General features: G+C 42.2%; 1 protein-coding gene across 2 annotated transcripts in view; it reads right to left on the bottom strand.

The window, feature by feature from the left end:
• Positions 1 to 19664, bottom strand: part of NKD1 (NKD inhibitor of WNT signaling pathway 1) — a 241334-nt gene that overhangs the window by 53395 nt on the left and 168275 nt on the right. For both annotated transcript variants that reach the window (XM_029608520.1, XM_029608521.1), the window contains exon 5: positions 6886 to 6980. In XM_029608520.1, coding sequence (XP_029464380.1) covers positions 6886 to 6980 — 95 coding nt within the window. The remainder of the gene's footprint in view (positions 1 to 6885; positions 6981 to 19664) is intronic.

Below are 19664 nucleotides of genomic sequence, written 5' to 3'. Positions count from 1 at the left end.
TCACGCACTCTACCCCTCCCGAATGTGTCCCAGTCCCCTGGTCAGACCATTCGCTGATCTCCACAACCCTCACGATGAAAGAAAGTCCTACCTCTCACCTTCCCCAATCTACCTTTCACTTCAGGAGACCGTGCACCCCAGATGTCCTCAGCGAACACTTAGCCAAAGAACTTCTTAACCTAGATGTCTCAAACCCTAACTCAGTTCTACTCTCATGGCACAGCATCACTGAATCGGTAGCCAACAAATTATGCCCACTGTCTGCCAAAAAAATCAGCCCGACCTTGAAAAGAAAACAACCTTGGTTCTCCAATGAATTCCAAAAGCTTAAGCAAGACCTTAGTCATAAAGAAAACAAATGGCACAAGGCCCCCTGCCCCAGCATGTTAGCTGCCTACAAATCCTCCCTCCACTTCTACAGGAACTCCATCATACGAACAAAGAGAGACTTTTACGCTCATAGAATTCAAGACCTCGCGTTCGACGCCAAGGCACTATTCTCCTATGTATCTGAACTCACGGAAATCACCACCCCGACCATACCAGAGGACCAAGCACAATCCAAGGCCAATGAACTCGCAACCTTCTTTCAGTGCAAAATCTCCAACCTCTTAACACTCCTACCCCCCAGGACTACCTCATCTATCTCCTTCTCCTCATTTTCAGATATGGGAGCCATACTTGACTCCTTCGAACCTACATCCTCCCTGGAGATTGAATCCCTACTAGAGAATGAAACCCTCTACCCATCCATCCGTCCAAATCCCAACTAAACTACTCCTATTGGTGCCGGACACTATCTCAAAGCCTCTGGCTGATATTATAAACTGCTCTCTATCGCAAGGAATCTTCCCTGACGTTCTAAAACTCACCACCCTCAAACCCCTTCTTAAGAAACCGAACCTAGAACCCAAGGAACCCAACAATTTCAGTCCTATTTCCAATCTGCCTTTTGTTGACAAGATTATGGAAAAATTAGTCAATACTCAACTTGCAGAATATCTTGAAGACCATAAAATCATCTACCCAACTCAATACGGCTTCCGCAAATCGCTAGGCACCGAAACCCTCCTCATCTCCCTCACGGACCACCTCATCATGGGTCTAGACAAAGGACACTCCTTCCTGCTAGTACTTCTCGACATCTCAGCGGCGTTCGACACTGAATCCTCCTAAACTGACTATCAGACACTGGGATAACAGGAACGGCCTTCAGATGGTTCGATTCTTTTCTCAGTAAGAGAGGCTATAAAGTCAAAATCAACAACAAAGAGTCCCTGCGCATCAATTCTTCACTAGGAGTACCTCAGGGCTCTTCTCTGTTCCCCACCCTCTTCAATATCTACCTCCTACCCCTCTGCCAGTTGCTAACAACCCTATCTTTACGCCGATGACGTACAAATTCTGATCCCTATAACTGAATCCCTAACAAAAACACTTAAGTTCTGGCTGCCTCCAAGCTATCAATCACCTTCTCACCAGCCTAAACCTGGTACTTAACTCAGCCAAGACGGAACTCCTCCTCATATCTCCTGACTACAGTGATATCCCTCAGCTGTCCCACCCCAACACCTTGGTCACCCAAGTAAGAGATCTTGGAGTGATAATTGACAACCATCTGAACTTAAAGTTCAATCACACAACCAAAGACTGCTTCTATAAATTACAGGTGTTAAAAAGACTTAAACCTCTTCTACATTTTCACGACTTCAGAACTGTCCTCCAAGCCATTCTATTTTCTAAGATAGACTACTGTAACTCCCTTTTGCTGGGTCTCCCTGCCTCCATCACCAAACCTCTTCAGATGCTCCAAAACACGGCCGCTAGAATCTTGACAAATACCAATAGAAGAGACCACATCATGCCCATCCTCAGAAATCTGCACTGGCTACAAATAAGCTTTAGAATCCTACACAAGTCCCTCACCATTATTCACAAAACCATTCACAACCAGGGCCCTATCGACCTTCAATTCCCATTCAGACTCCACACCTCATCAAGACCGATCAGAGAAGTCTACAAAGGATCTCTGCAGCCCCTTCAACCAAATCCACTCATCATTCTGCCACCAGAGAACGGGCCTTCTTGACAGCAGGACCAGCCATCTGGAATGCTATTCCCCCAGATCTCAGACAGGAACCCTGCCTGTTGACTTTCAGAATAAAACTCAAGACCTGGCTGTTTCAACAAGCCTTCCCCTAACTCAGGCCAGTCTCAGACATTCCACAGTTCATATACTAATTGACACCTAATCAGTGCACTCCATTTCTGACCCTCTATATTATTTGTTATAGTTACCAAGTTTATCTTCTGCTTCTGGCTTCATCTCCCTAGTTCCATTGCCATTGTTTTATTGTAACTTTGCCTCTTCTTCTATGTTAATGTTATAACCCCTTGTTCCATGTAAACCGATATGATATGATCTGTATCATGAATGTCAGTATAAAAAAGTACTAAATAAATAAATATATGTTCTTGCTCACAATGTGTGGTCCTTGTCCAAAGTCTTCATCAGTGAATATTGAACATAAATTGTTTTTTAGGATTATTGCTTTGATTTATCTCTTTCCACACACTGCTCCTTGTCACGCTTTCAACCTTGCTATTCTACCTGTGGTCTTCCTACTTTGACCAACATATCTGAAAAATATCTTGTCATTTTGCTTTATTTCTTTTCAAATTGACAATTTTTTATTATATCATACAACAACAGACACTGGAATGAATGGCATGGTTATAAGTGTTTATCATACATGATACAATTTATATTAGCTTACCAATGAACAATATCAATATATCCCATGCAAAAAAAACAGAATCACACAAGAATCCCTGCCCCTTCCCCCCCCCCCCCCCCCACACACACACACACTTCTCCCAATAGCCATCTATATATTCTCTGTATACAATGAGTTCTGGGAGTTCAAATACCCTATTCCATTACACTGTCAACCATGATGAAACCAATGATACTAATAGTAAATGTACCAATAATAACAATAAAATGCCAATAATCACCACAGCAGAGTCAAATTACTGATGCAAGGTGGCGTTCATTTTGGCATTCCACAAATCACATTTTTCGCAAATTAGTTCAAATTTGTGGTCCTTTTGTCTTTTGACAGCAGTCAGCTTGTTCATCTTATAAACCTGATTTAACCTCTGCACTACAGATGGAATAGAAGGAGCACTTAACTGCCTCCAACAGTTTGCGTCACTGCATCCATCACTGCTAAAAAGATTTGGTTTAATAAAAATTGAGTGTTTCATGCTTTTCCTTGGGAATCCCCAATAAAACTCATTTTGGATTTACAGAAACGATGTCTCCCACTACCTCTGTATACAACAGAGCAATGTCTTTCCAAAATGTGGCTAATTTAACACACTCCCAACCACATATGAAAGAACGCGCCTTTCTGTGAGAATCCCCTCCAAAATTCTTCTTTCACCTTAGGATAGAATCTAAGTAACCTTGCTTGCATAAGATACCATCTAAAAAAAGAACTTTGTAGCTATTTTTCATCAATATAGAAATGGAAGTTTTACTAGCATTTCAATGCGAGAAGGCCTACTCAGCTTCAGAGAGAATTTCTCCCAGGCCACTGTATGCATCGGGTTTTTTATTGTTTTGATTTCACCAAATCCAAATCAATATTAGCTTTGGTTGACCTCAAGACATGGTTAACCTGTAAGTAGGCTAGATATTCTTCTCTGGGGAGATGATACTTTTCCCTACAAATATTTCCATTTCCCCACAAACCATAAACGCTCTGTGTTATTCCACAATCTTTCCAAGCTTTAAAGGATCCCAAAGATAGGCATGAGATACATTTTTTTTTATTATGAAATAAATTGGTAGAGTAAAAATACTCCCTCCTACCACAAAACTTTGTCCACCATCTCCTCCATACATCCAAGGTATTGGTGGTACTCAGAGTCATGCTCTTAACCGGGTGCCAGCTTTGATTAGGTTGCCATGTCATGGCTCTTAAAGGCATTCCTCCTATCCAATGTGGTTCAGCTTGTACCCACTGTTTCACATCCTGTTTCCTATGCCAGTCTACAATAGCTTTTAGTTGGGATGCCATGTAGTAAAAAAAACCTAGGCACATTGGAACTGCTGTCTTCAATCCATCAATAACCTGCTCACCAGCCTGAACCTTATCCTTAACTCAAATAAGACCGAAATCCTCATCATCTCTCCAGATGAAAACCACAATCTCCTCAACTCACAAAGCGCATCCCAATTCGCAAAAACAACCATCAACCACTCCTCCTCTGTCAGAGACCTAGGGGTTCGGCTCGATAACCTATTGAATTTAAAATCGTTCGTCCTCAACACAACTAAAGAATGTTTCTCTAAACTTCAAGTTCTCAAAAATCTGAAACCTCTCTTGCATTTCAGCAACTTCAGACTAGTAGTACAGCCTATCATCCTTACAAAATTAGATTATTGCAATTCTCTTCTCTTAGGTCTCCCTGCAATAACCATTAAACCCCTTCAGATGGTCCAGAATGCTGCGGCTAGACTACTCACTAACTCAAACAAAAGAGCCCACATTACACCCACACTACAAGGCCTGCACTGGCTCCCTTTAAAATCCAGGATCACCTTCAAAATACTGTTGATGATCCACAAGGAAATTCACGGCATTGGTCCTCTCAAGCTAAGCTTTCAACTTCGCACACACACATCTACCAGACCAATCAGAAACGCCTACAAAGGATCTCTATACGCACCTCTGATCAAAACCACTTTAAGAAAACGCGCCTTTTCTACAGCCGGGCCCACCCTTTGGAACTCGCTTCCTCCGGAGCTGAGACAAGAACCGTGTCTTCAAACATTCAAGAAACACCTCAAAACTTGGCTCTTCAGACAAGCCTTCCCGGAGGCTCGAGAACATTCGGACACTGGTCAAAGGACATAACAGGACATTAGGGATACTCTGGTCAATGGACTTAACTGAACCGTAGAGAGACTCAACCTCTCTAACATATCCCCTGATCCGTAGAGAGACTCAACCTTTCCAGCATATTCCCCCGATCCTGATTTAATGCAATTCATCCCCCCCCTCCTCGCTCTTCCTTCCCCCATCCTCCTCGCTCTTCCTTTCCCCCATCCTTCAACCAGATCTTCTCAATCCATCTTTCAGCCTGAGCTTCTCAACCCTCTCCTTCCTCATGGCCACCCGATTCCTCTGGACCTCTCTTAGCTCCTGACGATTTTGCAAAGCGACATACCACAAATTGGCAAAAACAGCTACATTTTCCCCTTCCTAGTTCCAAACAGTTTTCCTCTGTGCAACAGCAAATATTTTTTCTTTTAATTTGAAAATTGTGGAAGCAGGTTATGATATCCCATAGTCTGTTATTTACTCTCTGGCCTAAAGACCGATACGCTCTGTTCACTTTTATTATCACATCGCTCACTGATGATTCTCTCTCTACTGCAGCAATGATAAATTTACAGAAACATTGTACCGTCTCTGCACAATCCTTATTTTCATCACTCGGCGATGCCCATGAATCTTAAATTGTTCCATCGCGATCTATTTTCCATCTCCGCTGGCTTCTCTTTCATTGCAGAAACTTCTGCAAATAACGTTTTGTACTGGGACTGTATTTGCGATACGTTCTCTGCCTGTCCATCAGCATTATCATCAATTTCATCCACCCTCTAACCGAGATCAGCCAAATCTTCTTTAATTTCAGATATAATGCCCATTAACTCCATTTTGTTATTTTTAATCTCTTTTTTTGGAGTTCACAGAACCATTCTCTGAACTCAGCTCTGGCTGGCGTTTCCTGGGCCCGCTCACTATCTACGTCATTTAGGCCTACTTCCTGCTGCTCGCAGTCCAGGGCCTCGAGCTTGCTGCACTCCCTGCTGGCATTCTCGCCCTATTTGGTGTGCAAAAAATGTCTAAAATCCACCACTTTTTTCCTTTGACGCCATTTCTAAGACTCTATTTTCACAAATGAACAGTTTTGAATCTCGTCAGCTGACAGATGACCACAATGAGTCAAGGATTAAGCCCGAGGAGAGGGGACCTCTGACCCTAAACTGCCATCGGGCCCACTGACGTCACTTCCTCCTCCATTTTGCTTTATTTCTTTGGCTATCTTTTCTTTTGTTCGTGGTTTTTATCATCCTGATTTCTTTCTTTGTCTCTTTCAGCTTTACTAGATATTCTTCCCAGTGGTGTTCTTAGGGAGAACCTTTATACTTCCAGAATGCCAAATCTTTTTTGCCTTTATTTTTTCAGCCCATCTTTGGAGAATTGCGTCACTTTCCTTTTTCTCTTATTTTTATTTATTTTTTCAACATAAGGATTTGTTACAATTTTTATGGCTGTTTAGTTTGCTCCACTTTTTTTTTCTCTACCCTACCAGCACCCACTTACGATAATTTGTAGCTCAGGACTTTGAGCCACTTAACTGTACTAAGGAAACTTGGGACTCGCTTACTATTTCACACACACATGGATTCGGAATTAGGTTTGTTTTTTTATTCCTACTTTGTACATTCTTCTGTTTTAAGAAACATGGAATTGTTTATTTTATATCCTTTTTACTACATAATTAAACAAAGGTACCACATGCTAATAACTTGTAATTCTCATTATTATGTGTTCACAAACTTTTTTCTCAGCACTGTAATTCCAAAATGTTCTTATAGCACAAAGGAACCAAGAATCTTGCCATGTACCCATCCACCGTGCGGGCCAGTAAGGTGTTCCCCCCCCCCCCCCTCCATTTTGCATCTATGGCAAAAATGCTCTTTAAAAGGTGGAGAAATTCATCGGAATTAGGTGATAGGAACACAGGCTGCATTAGCCAGTCTTGCTATTTAGTTACATCAGTCTTAAAGTCCAAGGAACTTACTTCAAATTTCAGCTGTTTCTTAGAGTCTGTATGCAAGTCACTTTCCTTCTCATATCCAGAAAAAAGTCCATCAGTCTTCTCTGGAGGCAAAGCAACTGAAAAATAAAGATACATTTTATGAAAAAAATGGCAGGCCTTTATGTTCTGTCAGTTTCCACCTGCTCCTCTGGGTTTCTGGTGCAACTGGAACTGGTCTCTAACTGAGGCCACAGTGGCACGGTTCCTAATTTACCACCACATTGAATTTTTTTTTTCTCTATTAATCCTGCCTTCACCCTTCCATCTAGCCCAACCATCACGGTGACAGGTTTCCAGCCAGGGTCCAGGCACCGTGGGCCCCGCCTCTGAAATCCGGAAAGCACACGTGCCAATTCAGATCACTGGAAGTTGCCACTGCGTGACGGATGACACTCCCTCGCTCCCCAAGGGGCTGGGACCACAGCCCCCCCGCCCCCAAGTCCCAGCTGGGCCCGAAGAGCGGAAATCAAGCCAAGACCTCTGGCACCGCAGCGGCCGGCTCCAGAGATTTCACCAATATAAAAGCCTGAAACTGGTTACACGTCGTCCCGTGGCACCCTGTTATGTGCCACGACACGGAGGTGTGTGTTGGGACACTTCATTTTTGTGCTCACTCAACTTTAGCACTTCTGAAGACTGGCTGGCAGTGCTGGAATATGAACTGTTTAGGGATGAAAACAGTTCCAGTAAAGGCAGACAAGCACAATCTTCCAGCTTCTACCCCACACAGGCCATCTCCAAACCTGAGTGGGCAGTTCATTGTGCATTTCATTTTTTATCTTTAGTTCAACTGACAAATACTGGCTCAGTTAGACTGATAAGTTTTTGGCCAACTTTAACTATGGAATAAACTTTTCTTAAGGTATCAGATATCATGAATTCTCAGAAATGGGTACTGTTGCTTTAACAGATAATAATACAAACGGGAAAATTGAACTTCTGGAAAACGGAGTTTTCAGTAACAGACGTCTACTGTACTAAAGAACAATGGGTCCCTTTAAAATGCCATTCCAACCACCTGACTCACTGCCTCATTCAACTGGACTAAAATACTAACGTATATAGTTAAATGGAATATAATTTCTCCTTTTAAGGCTACACAGAAGTGTATGAAACACACTCTAGGAGCATTTCAACCCAGCTGACTTTTGAGTTTCTTTTGGCAACTTATGTGCCACCTTCGCTCTTCACTGAGGTCTATAAACTTCGAACTATAAATACTTTTTGGTCCTTTTGTTAAACCTTTTTTTTTTATTGGACTAGGTTATTTGTTTTTACGTCAGCATGCGAGGAAGAGAGAACGGTTGAAACTATATTGCTGTCTTGCTCTACTTAGCAAAGAAAGTAAGGTCAAATGTTGACAGCTCCATAGTCACCCGCTGGGCAGCTAGCAAAGTTTGCTTTAAAAACTTATCCAGCAAAACCCTGCAAGGATATTCAGTGGTGGGGGCGAACCACTGAACTGTGTTAATGTTCAGCAGTGCTAAACTTATCTGGCTATCAGGCCAAGCCACACATTTTACTTTCAGAAATTAGCACCGACCCAAAGGTAGGCGCTAATATCTTCAGGCACCGGGAAAGTGCACAGAAAAGCAGTAAAAACTGCTTTTCTATGCACCCTCTGACTTAATATCATGGCAATATTAAGTCAGAGGTCCCGAAAGTTTCCAAAAGTAAAAAAAGAAAAAAAAATTTTAAGTCGGCCCACAGTTGTCGGGTTGAAAACTGGACGCTCAATTTTGCCGGCGTCCGGTTGCCGAGCCCATGGCTGTCAGCGGGCTCGAGAACCAACGCCGGCAAAATTGAGCGTCGGCTGTCAAACCCGCTGACAGCCGCCGCTCCGGTCCAAAAGGAGGCGCTAGGGACGCGCTAGTGTCCCTAGCGCCTCCTTTTGCCTGTTTTTACCGCCGGGCCTCGTTTGAATAGAGAATCGCGCGCACAGGAGAGCGGGCCCGTATGTTAGCCAAAAAATGCTGAAAGCTGGCATTTATCTGCTTCATTAAGCCGGATAGCTGGCTCTGTCCCGCCCTGCCCCGGGCTAGCTGAATAATTTTTTTTTTAGCTTATGAAAAAATCAAAAAGAGGTGGGGGGAGAAAAATAAATCATTCAGAACAACCTCCCTCCCAAATATTTCCCAGCAATAGCCATGACACTTCATTTCCCAATGCGCCCATGGCCACTTACTAACCTGTATGAACCAAACAATGTAATGGACCAAAGCAAACAGGAAAACGGAAATAAATATAATTTTATCCAAAAGAAAGGTAAGCAGTTGGGAAGGGTTGTATAAAATGTATTTATTCCTTTTAGACTGAACATTTGCAGGGGAACATAATAATAAAAAAAAAAAAGTGATTCCAAAATTCTTCCCGCTTCAATGTAATTGAAAGAGAAATTCAGATTTTACCAGCACCCAGGGAAACATCTCAGTTCCTAAAGTTACATTTTAATGCCAAGTCCTCCTTATCGGCATCCAGTCTGAAGGAGACCACCACAGTAGCATGTGTAGGGATCCCATCCAGAGCGGACTCAGGAAAAAAAAACATGTAGGCTTATCCACGGTTATTACCATATCAAAACTTCCCTCTTTCACATTAACAGCCATTTTAGAATTAGGGACATGGTACAGTTTGGTTTCTCTTGAGCGTGGATTTATAATAGTTCCCATGGGGAAAGAAGCTTCGTCTTAGGAAGAGTTAAGCCGTCTCAAGTTCCTAACACTGGATGAGTTCTCCACAGATCAGGAGTCTGCAACCTTTCAAAGAAAGAGTCATTTTTGATTTTGGCCAAAATATTTTGAGAAGCACAACATTGCACACTTGAATATTAATACCCAGACGCATACATGAAACATATGGGGGTAATTTTCAAAGGCATTTACTTGCATAATACCGTGATTTATATGCAGAAATAGCTCATTTGCAAATATGTCAGCCTTTACCTGTGAAATCTTATGAGGTAGATTTTCGAAGGCTTGTGCGCAGCCAAACCGGGAGATTATATGCAAGACTCGCACACACGCGGGCCCATGCAGGTTTTAAAAGGCCCACGGCCATGCTCGTATACGCCGGTACACGGATTTAAATGTTTGTTTTTTTTTTGAAAAAGGGACAGGGCATGGGAGTGGTCTGGGTAGGGCATGGGCGTTCCTGATTTTCTCAACGACACCAGCGCGTAACTCTTATGCACACAAGCGTGCGCCGGGGTCCCTTCAGCTCTGGATGGCATGAAAGTAGAAAAATAAAAAAAATCTTGCCTAGTCAGCGGGGTTTTAAGGGTCAGGGCAGGTAGAGGAAAAGAAAGGCAGGCTAGCTAGGGGAGTATGGAAGTCCTAGACTTTAAATGGGTAAAGTGGAAACATGTATTGGCGCCATCTACTAAAATCCCCCTCTCCACTTACACGCGCACATGTGCGTGTCCATATAAAATCGTACACTCGTGTATGCACAGGTAGCAGATTTGATAACATACACGCATAAACGCGCGCATGTTAGGCAATTGGCGTGTCAATGTGCGTGCGCTGGCAAACGTGCACACACGTGCGCACACGGGTTACTTTGAAAATGATCACCAAAGCATGTAACTCATTTTCGTGCGTCTTTTTTTGCATGCAAAAAAGAGGCGATCTGGGGTGGGGGGAGGGGCAGCGTTGGGATTTATGCGCATACTTTTCCATTTTAAAAAGTATGGTCAAGAGCAGCTGCAACTTTGTGCAGGGAGTCTCGGGGGGAGAAATTTTAAAAAGCCCGTGTGTGCAAAAACCATACAATTGGCACGTTCGTGCGCGCGCGCCGGGAACTGTGCGCACACGGACGTGCGCGGGTCTAAAAAAAAATCTACCCATCTGTGCGTACTTTCAAAGCGAAAATATGCACACGACTTCACTTTGAAAAGCTGTGGAAAGTGGGTGAAAATTCCTCTCTTCCTGAGGGCAACTTTCAAAGCTACTTCTGCAAGTAGAAATGTTTATCCGCGGAAATGAAAAAATCCTCACTCTCTACTGGAGTAACAGTACGCGTACTGCCCGCACGCACGGACGGAAACTTTCATACCGGCGCACGGTCGGTGTGTGCATGCTGGCACACCCAGGGATGTGGCAATTTTATAACCTGTGCATACATAACTTGCATGCGTTATAAAAAGGTCTGGACGCACACACACACGTGCCCCCAATTTTAAATGGGCATGCTTCTAGGCACGTCAGTCGGGGGATTTTAAAAGGGGGGCGTGTGCCCACGTCGTTGCTAGTTTCATCTGTTCGTCCACCAGTTCATTTACTAAGTCCTCCAAATCCCCTTTGCTTGAATAGCTTGCACTCCCCCCCCCCTTACCCCAGACTCTTAAAACCCCTCCTGAAAGGCTAGTTTGTTTTTTGTTTTTTTTTAATTTGTACCTTGTCCCTAGCAGAAATGAAACTTGTGCAGCAGTGAGATCTGGGCGTGCGCCCAGGCACGTTAAGTATTTATGCGCACATCCCTTGGCCACGCCCCCAAATGCTCATGTGCCGCACGGACTGCACCCATGATTCGCCCCTTTTTGAAAAGTTTTGAGATGTGGGCGCAACAGGAGATTCGCGCTCAGCTGGGCAGCTTTTAAAATGTGGTGGTCAAGCACAAGTCCACTTGTGCGCATTATCTCCCAAATTTAAGAACATAAGAAGTTGCCATGCTGGGTCAGACCAGGGGTCCATCAAGCCCAGCATCCTGTTTCCAACAGAGGCCAAAACCAGGCCACAAGAACCTGGCAGGATCCCAAGGGGGGGGGGGGAGAGATTCCAAGCTGCTTATCCCAAGAATAGGCAATGGATTTCTGCAACTCCACCTTAATAATGGACTTTTCCTCCAGGAACTTGTGCAAACCTTTTCTAAATGCAGCTGCACTAATAGCTTCCACCAAATCCTCTGGTAACAAATTCCAGATCTTAATTATGCGTTGAGGAACAATATTTTCTCGTATTAAACGTGTTACCCAGTAACTTCATTGTGTGTCCCCTGGTCTTTGTAGTTTTTGAAAGAGTAAACAACCAATTAACGTTTACTCTTTCCATTCCTCTGAGCTCCCCCAGGCCTCCCACCCAACCAAATATAAACAACAGATAAGTCTGATATCAATTGTGCAGATAATTAGCAAGTGTGAAATGATGAGAATAAGTTGAAAAATGTACACACAAGTCTCTTATAAAACAAAACCGTGTGTACATATTTCTTGGCCTCAGCACAGAGTGTCTCTAGACTGTCCCTTTTTTGGGGGGTGTAAATGTCCGTGCGAGATTGAAAATTTGTGCATACGTTTGACGTTTTTAAATAGCATGTACGAGTTACCTAGGTGCATATATGCTAATTTTACATACACAAATGTTTCGAAAATTCACCCCTAGGAGTATGTAACTTGATATTATGAGTGGCATATTTTTTGTAGGGGGATGGGGTGGCAGGGATTTTATAGGGATAAGTTTATGTTTATGAATGTGTATCATTATGTGACTAACATTTACTTGCTGCTATTGTATTCCATTTGGAGTGTATCTTTGGATTCATTAAGTGGCTTATAAATGCAAATAAATATATATTACAGTTCTTTCAATATAACCGAGACAGGATTTTAAAAAGTAATGAACACCAGCCAACACATCCTGAATGCTTAACATCTGGCTACATAGCTAATGGCTAGCTTTGTAACACATGCTGACATGTGTCAAATCCTATAGTTTCGTTGCAGTAGAAAATGCTGTGCCTTTACTGTTTTAGAAAATATTTTGCATAGTCAATACTGATTATCTGGTTGGCACTTATCCTACTCAAATATTCTATCGGCTCTGGCAAGCCTCATGACGCGTACTTCCATGTGGGAGATTAGAATTTGATACCCGAACCCTACTCCTGCTCCCCATGCCTGTTGGGGATGGGGCTGCTTAAGAAGTGGACTTCTCAACCCTAGAGAGGAGGCGGCACTCCCAACCACTGAACAACAGTGACCCCTAAGGCTCAGACTTAGGGTGCTTGCATACTGGGCTTTTAGAGGGATGCACAATATTTGGCCCCTGGCTGAAGGAAAGTGGCTGGGCTAGAAAGTGGCTGGGCTAGAAAGTGGTTAACGTTTGAGCGGGGGGAGGGAGGGGGCCATTGTGCTATAGCCCCAGTAGAGGCTTAGGTCCTACAGAGCTGGAAGCCCACAGGAAGAGAAGAACACGGACAGGACAAAGACAATATATTCTATTAACTCAGCGTCTGGAGAGTTAGAGCTCTGTCTAAAACCAAGATATCTAAAACGTTTTATAAAAATGAAAGGTTTATGAGCAAAAGTCACATCCCTTTGAGCCTTTAATGCTTCTTCACCTATAAAGACCTATAATCACAATACAAACTGTATGGCTGGTCAAACTCAAAAGCATAGATATCTTCTTTCAAACTAGCTATATACCTATGTAAGAGGACCTTACAGCCCATGAAAGCATTTTGCTTGCATGAAAGTTCAAACATTTTAGTAGCCACCTTTTGGACGGAGTCCAACTGATTTATATCCAGTCCAGAGGGTGGCTACTAAAATGGTCAGTGGTCTTCATCTAAAGCATATAGGGACAGACAAAGATCGAAACAAGTATACCCCTAGAGGAAAGGTGATATAGGGAGATATACTAGAGACATTTAAATACCTCTAAAGTTCCCATGCCAGGGGGTGAACTTCTTTCAAAGGAAGGAAAGGAGACTCTAGAATAATGGGTCATGGGATAAGAATAAAAGGGCTTAGGCTCAGGAGTAATCTCAGGGAATATTTCTTTACAGAGAGGGGAGTGGATCCATGGAACAGCCTTCCAATGGAGGTGGTGGAGTCAAACACAGAGTTGTAATTCAAGAAACATGAGATGAACTCAGGGGATCTCCGAGGGGTGATGGGAATTGTAAAGCTAAATTAGTTGGGAGATTGGGCAGTCTAGATGGGCCATACAGTCTTTTGCTGCCATATTTCTATGGTTCTATTGTGCAAATTACTTTCAGATTCCACATTCACCTTTAAGAAGAAAAGAAAGATGATCCAAAAAGAGATAATCATTACAGCTCCTCTTCTTTAGATATTCCAAAGAAAATATATGCAAAGTCATGCACCAAATAGAACTAGGCATTCAATCATCAAATCCTCTTATGGTTCTACATGAGCAAGTACATACGGAAACAGGTTTGTTTTGGGTCAGTGCCAAAAACGTGTGTTGAGTTTTCTCTGGCTGAAAGCTAAGACATGAATTAGATACGCCCTTTCAAACAACATTAGGCTAGGCTCTCTCCTGCTAAGAGAAATGAATTGCCCCTCAGAAGTCTGATAGAAAAGGACTGCGGCCTTCAGTATGAGTTACAGCCACTGGCAAGTCTTCAACAAAATTCATGGTGGGCCAAATTTGAAATACACAGGGTTAGAATGAAATCACTTCTCAATATATTTCAGAGTTTCCTGACTTTCCGAACACATGGGTGGAAAATTAAAAAAAAAAAAGGTATAGTGGTAAAGGAATGTCAAACCTTAGTAAGGTGCAAAGTCACAAAACGTCTGGAAAGAAACTAAAATAAGGGAGTAAAGGAAACGATTGGGGGCAAGACAGTGGTGTACAGAAAATCTGGATTGAGATTTTACTTGAAGCAAACTCAACTCAACCTGCTCTAAATTCCTAAGATGGAGAAATGGAGTTTGCTAGGGGCCATGTTATTTCTATGGAGAGTGTAATAACTTTAGGATCACCACAGAATCCAGATATAATCAATTATTGGCTACCATTCCCCATTCTTTACAGATCTCGTTTCACCATGTGACATAATTATTTCTGAGCACACAAAAGGTCGGAGTCAAGTTTGTAACTTGACTGAGAGCTTTTTATGTGCTCACAAACATTTTCCTGACATCCCTGTGAGAGAGAGAATTATTTCTGACACATAATTCACTTACAGTATAAATGTAAACTCTTAATATAAACATGTGCATTCGTTTGGAAAAACCTTTTCAAACAGACACATGACAGCAGACAAAATCCATACGGCCCATCTCCTGCTCAGCTTTACAGACCCTTCTTCTCCCATCAGCAACTCTGTGCTGCTCCCAAACTACCTTGAATTCGGACCCTTCCCTCCTTTCCACCACCACCACTTCCACGGGGAAGCTGCTCCATTGTGTCCAACACCCTTTCTGTAAAGAAATATTCCCTTGAATTACTCTGGAATTTCTCCCCTTTGACCTCTATCCCATGACCCCCGACCTCGTTCCAGAGCCTCCTTTTCACTGAAAGAGGCCCGCCTCCTGTGCATTTATAGCTCCCGTTTCCCTCCAGGTTATACATATTTAGATATTAAACGGTAAATTTTAAGACTCGCGTGCGGGTCTCCACCTGCCTGCGGATGGACGCGGCGATTTTATAACACGCGTGCGTCTATGCGGCTAACTCTGGTTGGACATTAGGGCTGTCCTAAAGTTAACTGGTTCGACATAACTGGCTAACTTTAAGAATAGCCGGATATATTCAGTGATGCGACTGCCCCGCTGAATATACCCTAGTTAGCCGGATATATTTTTAGCCGGCTAACTAGCCAACCCTGACAGTGGCTGAAAATGGACCTCATGGAGTTCAGCCATATGAGATTTTTGAGGTGAAATTGGTGTGCTCTATTTGACACTGGTAGAGGAATTTTTGTCCAAAAAAAAGTCTTCAAAGTTAACATTCTCCAGGCGAGAGAAGATGCGTTGTTTTGTTTTTCAGTTTGTGTATATATGATGGGGTACTTGGTTCACTAATTGTTATTTATTTCATTTTAGTTTTGTGAATTTTTGTATTACATGTGTAAGACAGTATTATTTGTATATGCGCAGTTTTTTTGTTTTTGTTAAATTTATTATGAAATCATACATTACATAAATAACCTTTTAAAGGTCAATACTGAAAGCACGTTGGGCACTGTTCAGCTGGATAAGTGGGACTTATGCGATTAAGTAGGGGCCACTGAATGGGGCAGATTTTAAAAGCCCTATGCACGTAAATCCAGCTGAATTTACGCGCTTGGGGGGGGGGGGGGGTTATGCGCGCTGAGCCTATTTTGCATAGGCCCAGCGACGAGTGCAAGCCCCGGGGCGTGCGTATGTCCCAGGGCTTTGTGAAAGGGGTGGGACCGAGGCCTCCAGCACAGTGGCCGTGCCGGGGAATCGCACGCCAGTACGCGCAACCTACGCCTGCTCAGAGGCGGGCGCAACTTATGGAATAAAGGTTGGGGGGGGGGGTTTAGGTAGGGCAAGGTGAGGGGTGGAGGGAACAGGGAAAACCATTGGGGCTCGTGCGCATGTTATAAAATCGGACGTAGATTTGTGCATGCCGGGTTGCGAGCACAAATCTATGCCCGCGCGTAGGTATTAAAATCCGGCCCTATATGCGCATACGTTCAGTGGCCACCACTTAACTATATGTGCATACGGCTAAAATGTATGCACATAAAAAGTGGGCATGCATGCAGTGGAACAGGGTGGAGCGAGTTAGCTGTATAACTTGTACACCTAACTACACCTAACTACTTGGGATTTACTAACCACCTTTTTCAATAAGAAATTCACCCAAAGTAGTTTATAGCATATTAGGAATAGCAGCAAATAAACAGAGGTTAATTGCATCTTCACAATAAGAAAGTTGTAACGGCATACATCACATACTACTTTGGCAATAAAAGTATGCTTTAGCACTAACTTTGATAGATCAGCACACTGACTAAACTCTGCTAATACAGCAGAGATACTAGTAGTTAACTCAGAAAATAATCCAGCAACAAAGACATGAGTTTGTTGCAGCATATTTATAGTATTTGCGATGATGCCCTGCAATTTTCAAAGTCTTTGAGTTCTGGATTGGGCATTAAGAAATTTGACAGAAAAGCTAAGCTTTTATTTACTTCATAACATATAAGTAGTCATGTATTTACTGGAGATCTTCCAGCAGAGAGTGCCAGAAGGCAGATGTTGTTCCTGTGGAGGATCTGTTGTAGGTATCGATTCTTTTGATTTCCTCTGACATCAGAACTGACATTGAGGATCTGAGTGAGGATTTATTTGATCCAGGAGGGCACATAAGGATAGCCGTTCACTTAGGTAGGAAGGGCCTTCTCTTCTAGAGTCTTGAACACCAGTGCTAAAGTTCTGAATTTCATTCTGTATGCTATTGGTAACTAGTATAGTTTGTGTAAGACGGGTGTGATGTGGTCACACAGTTTGTATCCTTCCATCAGTCATGCTGTGGAATTTTGTATTATCTGGAGTTTCTGGAGGCCTTATCTATTAGGCTGTTGCAAAGTGCATTGCAGACGTCTAGCCATGTGGTTACCGTGGCATGTAAGTTCATTTTCTCAATGAGTGGCCACAATTTTTGTAAGTTTTGTAATTGAAAATGGCTGCTTTTTACTGTTGCCTGAATTTGCAGTAACATGGAAAGTTCAGAGTCCAGTAGGACTGCAAGGCTTTTAGATTTTCAAATCTTGAACTTGTCTATGTACGTTTTGTACCCAGAAAATCTCCATTTTATTGGGATTCAGATGGCATTTGTTTTTGGTCCAATTCTTGGATGGCTATAAGGCACATGCTTAGCTTGTTTATATGTTTGTGGGTCTAGTTCCACTGGTAGTGTAAGTTAAAGGCCAGCATATATATTTCCTTTTTGGCCTAATTTTTATATATTATTTTTTATATAGACATTAGCAGTAAATGGGTTTTGTTTGTTTTTTAGGTAGATCTAATCTTTCCCATTTCTTTCTTTGAATTCTGCTGACTTCTAGCAGATGTCCCAGTTTCCTCTGCCCAGCTGACCTTTCACTTTTATTGTCTATTATCTTAAGTTTTTTGCTACTTTTCTGTTGTATGAGATAAGGAAAGAGGGAAAGATCATTTTTCTTAAGGGAAATGGTGGGTAAGATAGCAATCACAAGATGAGCTGTTAATTAGCCAAAGGCTGTGAAACTGCCAGAAGTTTAAGTCAGTGGTCATCAACTCATCAGAAATGGACATTTGAAACTATAAAGACAGCAAAAAAACCTGTTGGTCTTACAAAGTACTGAATGTGTTACTTTAATAAGTGAATCATATCAAATCCCGGACATCGGAAACATCAGCTATCAGATGGCAAGTAACCTCTGCTGAATTGGAAAAAGTTTTCCATTTCTTGCATGGACAATGTTGGTATGATACTACAGCAAGATTTCTGCTAATTGATTTGGAAAGCTATAAGCCACTAAGAGACTGTTGCTAAAAGAACACTTATTCATTCCTGAAAGAACTCATTCTTGAAGGAACTTCTTACTTACTAACCAATTCACTTACACGCAAACAGCTGTGCATAACTGCAATAAGTTTCAACATTTATGTGAGTGACATAATGGAAGGATTGTCAGGAAAGATTTAATAGAAACATAGAAATGACGGCAGAAAAGGAACAAATGGTCCACCCAGTCAGCTTATGGTAGGTTACCCCCATGCTTATCAGTTTCCCAGACCGTAAAAGTTAAGGTCTTCATTGGTTGCTGCTTGAACCCAATTCCCTGTTACCCCCAAGCTTATAAGTTTCCCAGTGCAGTTCCTAGAACAGTTACCAACCAGCTGTAAGAGAGATTCACAACACTAGTGATAAGACTAACAGCAATGCAACAGTCTCTGGAGCAGCCTTATCATCACTGATACAGAGAGAGAGACCCATATGAGAGAACTTCAGGACATCTGGAAAGAGATGGCTGCTGGCAATTCCCAGTTTTTAGCTTGTGGGTGAGAAATTTCCATGAAGGGTGGAATTTGTAAATGTTTTCCTATTTTAGAGACATCTGGAAACATAAATATTCTCTGACCACAAAAATTAAGATCTTTACGTTTGAGAAAATCTCTAAACAATCTTTCTTTGTCTGACTCTAAATATAGAGAAGACAAAAAGGGTAGCTTTTTTCTGTATGATGTCTATTGACTCCTCGAGGAACATTGATACTCCAATTGTTGAAGTCTCAATTTCTTCCTCTTTCTGTTTTGCCACTTTATCAGAAAAAAAAAAATCTTAGAAATTAATGGCAAATCTTTATCTCCATACTGCAAAATATCTTGCATATTTTTTCAACATTTCTATTGGAGATAGAAAATTAGTCAGACGTAAGTTTTTATACCTCATCATATTTTCTAATTTTTCCAATTCTTTATGGGTAGATAAACTCTCTCTTATATGTATGGTTTCAGTATCTTCTAAAAGTTTTAATTTAGTTGTCACTTTCACCATTTCTTCCTTTAAATTAGAAACTTCCTTTTTTTGTTCCTCAATTTGCACCTTATTTGAATTTACAACAGCAGACAAAGACATATTCATTTGTGAAACATTTTCGTTCATTTTTGACAACATTTTCCAAATGTCTATTAATGTTACATCTTCAGGTGGGTCAACTGGCCACTGCTCTGGCCTCTTTGACTCTCCATCAGCATTAATAATTATCTTAGCATTACTGGAGTCAGTGCAGTCAATTCCTTTAGGTAGACTGCCTGAATCCAAATGCAAAAAGCCATCTGGTAAAGCTGCCAACGGTTGTGGGGGGAGTGATGGTCCAGCGCCGGGCTCAGGGAAGCTGAAAATTGCCCTCCTGAACTATCCCCTGATGGCAATTCAACCCGTCTGAAAACGTGGTTGTCCATTGGTCCCCTTGGTGTAATCGGGGATATGGGAAAACTTTTAACTTTTCTCTTCTTCCCCATTAATGGGTCAGAATAGGCCAGCAAAGTCCAC

Source organism: Rhinatrema bivittatum, chromosome 7, assembly GCF_901001135.1.
Source record: "Rhinatrema bivittatum chromosome 7, aRhiBiv1.1, whole genome shotgun sequence".
Taxonomy (NCBI): Eukaryota; Metazoa; Chordata; class Amphibia; order Gymnophiona; family Rhinatrematidae; genus Rhinatrema; species Rhinatrema bivittatum.
The sequence above is the reverse complement of the archived record's forward strand: the minus strand, read 5'-3'. Positions and strand labels throughout refer to the sequence as shown.